General features: G+C 38.8%; 1 protein-coding gene across 1 annotated transcript in view; it reads right to left on the reverse strand.

Moving 5' to 3' along the window:
- Positions 1-9102, reverse strand: part of LOC107565814 (mitogen-activated protein kinase kinase kinase kinase 4-like) — a 55870-nt gene that overhangs the window by 22735 nt on the left and 24033 nt on the right. The window contains exons 16-17 of the mRNA XM_016251093.1: positions 7988-8167; positions 3322-3427 (exon numbers count right to left, since the gene is read on the reverse strand). Coding sequence (XP_016106579.1) covers positions 3322-3427; positions 7988-8167 — 286 coding nt within the window. The remainder of the gene's footprint in view (positions 1-3321; positions 3428-7987; positions 8168-9102) is intronic.

A 9102-nucleotide genomic window follows, 5' to 3' on the forward strand; every position in this document is an offset into this window, starting at 1 on the left:
GATCACAGCACACACTGGCCCAGCTAACCGATCACAGCACACACTGACCCCCCTAACCGATCACAGCACACACTGGCCCAGCTAATCGATCACAGCACACACCGGCCCAGCTAACCGATCACAGCACACACTGACCCCCCTAACCGATCACAGCACACACTGGCCCAGCTAACCAATCACAGCATATTTCGCATTTCAGAAGGCAGGCCTTCATTTGATTCAGGAACTATTCGAGCCGTTCATGCCAGACTGGGGAGAAAGGTGTTGTAATAATGTAAAATATGTGAAAAATAATGTGTTTTTCGAACAACCTAGCATGAGAGCCTGTTCTAGTAAACCCCCAAAACAAAATCAAGACTTTGTAAAAGAGCATAATAGGACTCCTTTAACCGGTCCATGGAAAATAGGCTACCTTAACTGTTATCAGAAGTGTTGAGATTTTTAGAATGCACATTAGCTTATGTAGAACTGTTTATGGCGCAGATAGGAACATTTTATTTATCATTCTAACTTTTTATAAAAAAAAATTTTAAGGCTGAAATGTTATAATTTTATTTTTAAAAATGGTCAAAACTTTATTTGAACATGTAGTACATGTCAGTAGATAACATGTTATGACTATTTTTTGTTAGTTGAAAAAACGGTCATCGTTTTTGTCACGGCCCGGTACGAAACACCAAGGAGAAACAGGGTTTGGGTCCACATGCAGGTGAAAACTTATTTTTAATGAACAGAAAGGCCAACAAGGCAAAACAAAACAGATCTAGGAATGACAGATACGAATACATTGACAATACAGCCAGACAGAGTGATGAGTGAGAGGAGAAGATATAGTCTGTGACAATGGGGAACAGCTGAGGGTGAGTGTAATGAGTGAATGACTGAACAGGTGTATGGGGTTTGGGGAATTAGTGTAATGGGTGAACAGGTGCGTGGGGTTTGGGGAATGGAGTCCGGGAGATGGCGCCCTCTGGAGGAGAGAGGGAGAAACGCAGGGCCCAGACTCATGACAGTTTTTTTATGTTTTTATTTAATTGTTAATGCAAACAAAAAGTGGATAGTGCTGCTAATTTTTGCTGGCTTTTGTCATAAAACTTGGTAAAATTATTTCAGTGTGTGTATCAGTACGTTTTTAACATTTCCAGCACATTTTAACAATACCGTGTATAACAGTTTGGACTGATACATTATTTAAGAGATTTAAGTATTGTGTAATATGCTTTCATTTTGTAAAAAGTAGCTCCCGGTTGGAGACCCCTGCTCTATAGTGTATATTGGTCTGTGTGAGTGCACTGTATGTATGCAGATGAATCTGTAATCTCAGAGAGGAAAAAACAAAACATTTACCCCCAAATTCTGATTCTGTAATGCACTTCTTAGAATTCCCATTATTGATTTTTTTAGTCACTAAATGAAATACTGTTCAAAAAACTGTAGTGAGCAGCATTCACTGGGGCACGCCATGAGTATGAGTCTCTGACTGCAACAATGGACAAAGGTTTTATACATTTTGACTGGATCTTGGCAGACTAACATAACTAAACTGTCCAACTCCATCAGATGAAGACGCCAGGACAAGTGCCAGACTCCTCTCGGAGGACAAGAGCACCACCTCTGGCAGCAAGCCCGGGAAGGACAGGTCTTCCCTTCACCTATAACCTTAGGATCTCGAAACAAAGACAGATCACAGAGATCCATCCAAATCCATTCATAACTATGCTTTTCAAACCTTAAAACTGATGCAAACTACAACACACCCTTCTTACACTTAGTGTAACCAGTCAGGACTGAAATAAAAAAAAAAGAGACAATACCAGCATTTCCCACTAGCACTTGAGCGGATTCTTACTCAACAGATATGACTGTGATTGGCTACAATGATCGGTGCTTTAGACAAGTCTACTGTAATTCATACTTATACTTCTATTTAAAGGGGTCATATGATGCTATTTCAATGAGCTGATCTGTGCTGGTTGCTGAGGAAATACAACAACTTTGCGCTGTGGATCACCAGATCGGCTTTCACCGTGGACAAAGCAGAGTCCAGCACGGGGTCATCACATGTCCTTCCGGATGCTCCTTCGTCGAATCCACGCCTCTGCTCACTCTAACCCTCCCGCTGTTCCTCACGCTAGCCCCCGGCCTCTGCTCACTGTAGGGCGCCGTGTGAGACGCTGTGTTTCGTTGTGAAAGTGAAACTACTTTGTTTGGTCTTCCAAAAGAGGACACGACTAGAAATCAGTGGTTAAGTTGTATTTACAACACTGTTCCAGAACACTTCAACCCAAATATTCAGATGTGTGCAGCACATTTTATGGAGGACTGTTTCCTGATCCTGGGAGAGTAGACTACAATGCCGGCTGTTCTGACTCACAGACTGTAAGTACGTTTTTTATATTTAAAGAGTTTTTATATTTTATATATTTAAAATGAGTTTTTTGGGCAGTGTAGAGTAGTGGTTGTTGTTCGTCATTTCTCCGATCACAAATGCAGACACGATGCAACGCAATGCGTGAAAAAAGACAGTATAAGTCATTATAATCAGTAATTATGTCCACACTGGATGCAACAAATGCCTCGTTTATAATGGGTTTTAATGTTTTTGTGTTGTCGCTCCGGCCGGACAGGGCATCATCACAGTATGGTGAGGGGCGTAACATTTCCGTCACACGCTTGAGGTATTCGGCCAATCACAACGCACTGGATAGCTGGCCAATCACAGCACAGCTTTTCAGACCGATGAGCTTTGTAAAAATCGATATTTAATAGAAGTTTCAAACTGCAATCTTGTGCTCACTGCAAAGGGATGAACTCTGAGTGTAGTGAGTCTCCATCCCAGAGAAAGCGGATTGACCAAGTTTTGGACCAAATTAGTAACAAGGTTAAGCTCCGGCGCGCAAAGCTTCACTTCAAGGTACTTTCATCTGCGTGTTCCAGATCTTAGGAGTCCTGCAGCGCTTCGTCTTCTAGCTGCTGAAACGATTCCCCCAAGAAGGCTTACTTTCCTTCAGCATTTTTTTCTTTTGAATTCTTTGTTTTGTTAGATTCACTAATGAAAATTTGCTGCACTTACCAAGATCTGACTAGAGGTCAAATAATTGACATGACAATCCTATCCTGATTATTATTAAATCATCTAAATCTAAGTCATATTCTGTACTGTTCAAAATATTCTGGGTTCAATCAACAACATTTGTGCCATAATGTTAAATACCACAAAAAAATGCGTTCGACTTGTTTGTGTTGTTCTTCAGAAGCAGCATAAGTAGAGTTTGTCTCTCTCCTCACACAGGAGCGGTGGAGCGAGACCATCACACTTACCAGCATTATTGAGCGCGCTGCCGGTGGATGGAGAGACCTGCAGGAGACGCGGGTCAATGAAGGGCGTGAAAGACGAGGAAGACTTGTGCTTCGGCACGGTGGGAGTCTGTGAGAACACAACACAGAGCAGAATAACACTGAACATTTAAGCCTTCTCGAGTTTATTCATTATAATAATGCTTGTAAAAAGCAGTCTAACAGCTACAACTAAACACACAGATGACAAAACACGCTGAATGACTTGATGGTGGTTGGTGGAAAAAAAGGATGAATTGACTGATGAAAACCGCGATCATTACAATTCTAAGAAAGAGAGTAAAAAGCGGGGACATGGATGCAAGCAAGCTGAAGGTGTCTGGCTAAATACAAACAAAAGGTGAACATTAATTTAATTAATTTTTCTAAAATATTACATAGTTTTATAGAAGGAGGTTTCATAGACTTCGCAAATAAATTTTTCAGAAGTTTGTATAGACATCTGTTGTGGGCGTTCTTGGCAGTGATTCTGAGGCTTTTTAAAATATTGTTCATATCGATATCAGGATTATATCTTATCAACCAAACTAAAGAAATATATTGTGATATACATTTTGGCTATATCGTCCAGCCCTACGATCCAAAGAAAGAATCTACATACATCAGCAGTTTCTGATCTAATTTCAAAATCTGAAGCAAAAACAGAATGGTCTAACTTTATCTTTGTGAAATTATGCTACATAAAATATATCTGCAGGAAACAAAAACAGCACACTGGCTGATTAAGAGCGCAAATTCCCTCTCTGCCAGCAGGTGGCGCTTATGGAACAGCAGCAGTGCAGCGTTTCCCTGGTTACCGCTGTAATCAAAGCAGCAAATTACAATTTTTTTTCTAAATAAAAGTGACATCTACCAGTCATAAGATTTGCATTTCCTTGCATTTTATTTTTAACAACATCAGTTTTCCACAGCATTTCTATGGACAACAAAAAAATGTTGTCTCATTTAAATCTACCAATCAATATAAATTCCATCTGAATAGAATGAATGGGATTCCGTGCAGTTTCATGCTGCATTCCAAGCTTCAAAACGAATCCACACACACCATAAAAGATTACAATTTTTTTTCTAAATAAAAGTGACATCTACCAGTCATAAGATTTGCATTTCCTTGCATTTTATTTTTAACAACATCAGTTTTCCACAGCATTTCTATGGACAACAAAAAAATGTTGTCTCATTTAAATCTACCAATCAATATAAATTCCATCTGAATAGAATGAATGGGATTCCGTGCAGTTTCATGCTGCATTCCAAGCTTCAAAACGAATCCACACACACCATAAAAGTATCATAAAAGTAGCCAAAACAACTGGCAGTTCTCCAAGTTATACAATAGATTTGTTTAATGAATGGACCAAACTTTAAGTGATTATTTCACTGATGATCCTCTCGATGGAGAAGCGACCGGCACAAAATAATTGCTGAAAATTGACAGAGCTCGTTTCCCAAAGCAACTACGGTCGCAAGTAACTTAATGTCATTATAGTTCAATGTAATTTAACAAACACAGTTCGCTGACGATGCTTTTGGAAAACACACCCCAGATCTATCCCGTTTAATGTGAACCATTCACACTAGTTTCGTTAAACAAAATAAAGGATTCATTTAAAAGATTGAATCAAAAGAATCATCTGTTCACGAATCAGATCATGAACTTGCATTATCGTGCCAAAGTTAATCTATTCTTGAACATTTAGAATGAATAAAGATTTAAAGTTCATCTGTAAAGCGCACACAAAGCTATCGTTTTACTTTATAAACTTTTATTTCATGCATGATTCGTATGGATCTGTTAACTGGATGCAAAGTGTGAATTCTAGGTGAATTCGTTGTCATTTTTCCATTAAATTCTTAGAAATGTTAATCGTAATAACAATTCAACACTCAAAATATGAGAAAATAGAAAAACAAGTTACTGGATAAAATTTTTCAACGATCAAGAACAACTTCCCTCAAAAGATGCTTTTTCAGATTAGACGTTGAATCCTTCGATGCTGATAGAAGTTTTGTTTCAGGTAGGCATTGCATTGCGCTGAGATGTTATGTTCTTTTCAGATTTATAAGTAAAACAGTCTTTGTATTTCCACGAGAGAAATGCATTACGCAAATGGCTTTCTGTTGTGTCATCCATTTTTGTGTCGTGATGATGAGCGTAGGCACTCTCACTACGAGTTGCTAAATAAACAGGCTGCTGCACGCAGTTGTTTTGTTTTTGTTTTTTTTCCCAACAGAGAATCAGTTGCCTTATTGGTTAAAATCCCCAAACTGTTTACTTAAATATTACATTAAGAAATGACATTAAAATCATAAGATTTTAATGTCATTATAATCACTTTGGTAATACTTTTCGGATTTAGCTGTAATTTGATTGCCACCTATTTAAAATGTAATTATAACGAAATACAGTTACTCATATTTTGTATTTTAAATACGTAACGCTGTTAAATGTTTTTTTTTACTCCCCAGCCCTGTATTTATATATTAGGGATATGCCGGTATCAAATTTTCATGTTGCTTTTATCAAGGTATACGGTATTATCACAATATTGAAATTTAGTTGCAAAAAAGTGTTGTCATAATACCGTATAACAAGTTTAATAACTCTTCTCTTATAACAAAAATAACTGAACATTTAAATACAATAAAGAAATACACAAAAAATACACAGTTAACATTTTTACACAGATTAAAGTGCAAAAGAATTATAAGGACCAATAGGTATCACTTTACAATAAGATCTCATTAGTTAACCTTATATTAGGGATATGCCGGTATCAAATTTTCATGTTGCTTTTATCAAGGTATACGGTATTATCACAATATTGAAATTTAGTTGCAAAAAAGTGTTGTCATAATACCGTATAACAAGTTTAATAACTCTTCTCTTATAACAAAAATAACTGAATAAATAAATAAATACAGTAAAGAAATACACAAAAAATACATAGTTAACAACTGATGGTAAAACTAATGACATTATTTACTGTCTTTACATTTATTTTGAAAGCTGACTCTCGCTATTATGGTAAGGGGTGTTACATTTCTGATGAGTGCTTGTGGTGTTCAGCCAATCACAATGCACTGGGTCAGCTGGCCAATCAGAGCAGACTGCACTTGTCTGAAGGAGGGACTTTGTAGAAAATGAAGCATTTGAGAGAGGCGGGGCATAGAGGACCTACAATAATGTACAGTATTTGAAAAATAAATATAAATCAAATCTGTTTACATCAGATGAGACTTGACGCAGCAGTGTTGTGCATTGTGATAAGTTAATGGGAAAAGTATTCTTAAAATGCATTCAAAATTCTGAATAATTTGCAATAAATAATTATTCTCTGTATTTTGAAGTGGCCATGATAACAATATCGTGCATGTTCATTATCGTGATATATCGCATTACAGAATACATATATATATTCTAATAATAGTATGTGTGTTCACTTTTTAGATATATACACCTTACCTCTTTGTTTCTTTACAATTAAAAACGGTACCTAAACTTCTGAAAATACTAAGTTACACTGGGTACCTACACCTCCAGGCATTACGCCATTTCTTGTGGTGTTCCTCAAGGCTCAAGTTTGGGTCCTCTATCATTTAACCTACACATGCTTTCTTTAGCTCAGCCCTACTGGACTGCATAGACGGCATGAAATTGTGGATGTCACAGAACTTTCTACAGCTAAACAAAGATAAGGCAGAGGTACTTGTCATCGGTAATTATGTGCAAAGAGTATCTCTCGCTCCACATCTTGACTCTCTATCACTTAAAGCAAGTAACCAGGTCAACAACTTCGGAATCATGTTTTAAAGTGACCTCAGTTTAAAAAATAAAAGCATATTAGCACTGTTACTAGCATATTATCACCTCAGATCTCCAAAGTATGTGATATTCTCTCTCCTTCTCAATTTAATGTCTGCTTTACCTCATCATGTGAAGGATGAGCGAGGGTAGAGAGCTTCTCAGGTTAACAGCCATCTAAAGCTCACTGCAGCTGCACAAAGATTCAGATGCCGGGGAAGATTGTTAAACCTTGTGTTGTTTGTGGTCAGTTCATCATGTCTACACCGGACCTGAGCAGCAGCACATTGTGTAGCATCAAAAGCAGATCCATTATAATGGATACGGACAGCAGACACATGACCTGTACTATTTATGACATACTCCACTCGCTTGAGCTACTCCTGACAAAAGTGGTTGGGGAGTTAACCTCGAACTGAAACGGGCAAATGCTACGAGTTAATCGGGCATACAAGCTACCAACTTAATGTTTTTTTGTTTCTAGGCTGCTTCTGTTAGAAACTTTACGATCTTTTAATTCAGACGTTCAAATAAAAACTATTGCCAGATATGTGCATCAGTCACATGAGCCGGTTTCATTTCAGCGAGTAAACACTTATTGGGGAAAAAAAAAGCCTTTTGCACATCTGCTTGAGCATGTGTTATTCACGTCTGAGTGGCTCATCAGTTAGCGTTATCCACTAGTTAATGATGCTGGTTAATCAGAAGAAGCTGTTAGAAGTTTGCTAAGAGAATTAGTAGCATAAAAAGGTAGCATCGTAAAGAGACAGATAAGACCTCCCACCATCAGAACAGCAGAGACTGTGGCTCTACTGCGCTGCGTACCTCTGCTAGGCACGGGACTCTGTCCGAGGGACTGAGGGGGGACAGGGCAGGGCTGCTGGGAGCCGAGGAGGACTGCTGGAGCAGGTCGGGCAGGCCCCTAATGCAGTTCCTCTGCCCAATCTCTACAGGACTGGGAATCCAGCCTGATCCCAGCACTGTCACAGGCCCTGCTCTCTGGAACTGAGAAAGGCAAACGTCTGGGTCCATGCATGTGCAACGCTTCAAGTCAACGCTCTTTTCCTTCGCTGCAGTAAACTTGCAATTATCAAAAGGTGTTTTTTTTACAATAAACAATAACATTCTAATATCATCTGAACAGAAATAAATAAAAACATTCATAATTCACAGAAAACAAAGACAATGAAAAAATTATGAAATAAAGGAACAGTAAAAATGGCCAAACAGAACGGAAAGAATAGCATAAATGTTCAACAGTTGTGTTTTACAGTAGTATGTGAACACTATGGCACTACAGTATAGTTCTGCTGTTAAATGAGATGGGATGAGATGAGAAACAGTCAAATCGGCCAAAGCTAACCAATTGCTTTTGAGTCGTGAGCAGCAGGAGGAATTCATGCCGGATCCATCCGTCCCACGCTCAGTAATCACAGTATCATTTACCCACTTTTCACAAAAACAAATCTGTGTGTGTGAGAATGAGTGTGTGTGTGTGAGTGAGTGAGTGAGTGAGTGTGTGTGTGTGAGTGAGTGAGTGAGTGAGTGAGTGAGTGTGTGTGAGAGTGAGTGAGTGAGTGAATGAGTGTGTGTGTGTGTGTGTGTGTGTGTGTGAGAATGAGTGTGTGTGTGAGTGAGTGAGTGAGCGAATGAGTGTGTATGTGTGTGTGTGTGTGTGTGTGTGTGTGAGAGAGAGTGAGTGTGTGTGTGAGTGTGTGTGTGAGAGAGTGAGTGAGTGAGTGTGTGTGTGTGTATGTGAGAATGAGTGTATGTGTGAGTGTATGTGTGTGTGAGAATGAGTGTGTGTGTGAGTGAGTGTGTGTGTGTGTGTGAGAGTGTGTGGTGTGTGAGAGTGTGTGGTGTGTGAGAGTGTGTGGTGTGTGTGTGAGAGTGTGTGTGCGTGTGTGTGAGTGAGTGAGTGAGTGAGTGAGTGAGTGTGT

Source organism: Sinocyclocheilus grahami, unplaced genomic scaffold (assembly GCF_001515645.1).
Source record: "Sinocyclocheilus grahami isolate Dianchi unplaced genomic scaffold, SAMN03320097.WGS_v1.1 scaffold1028.1, whole genome shotgun sequence".
Taxonomy (NCBI): domain Eukaryota; kingdom Metazoa; phylum Chordata; class Actinopteri; order Cypriniformes; family Cyprinidae; genus Sinocyclocheilus; species Sinocyclocheilus grahami.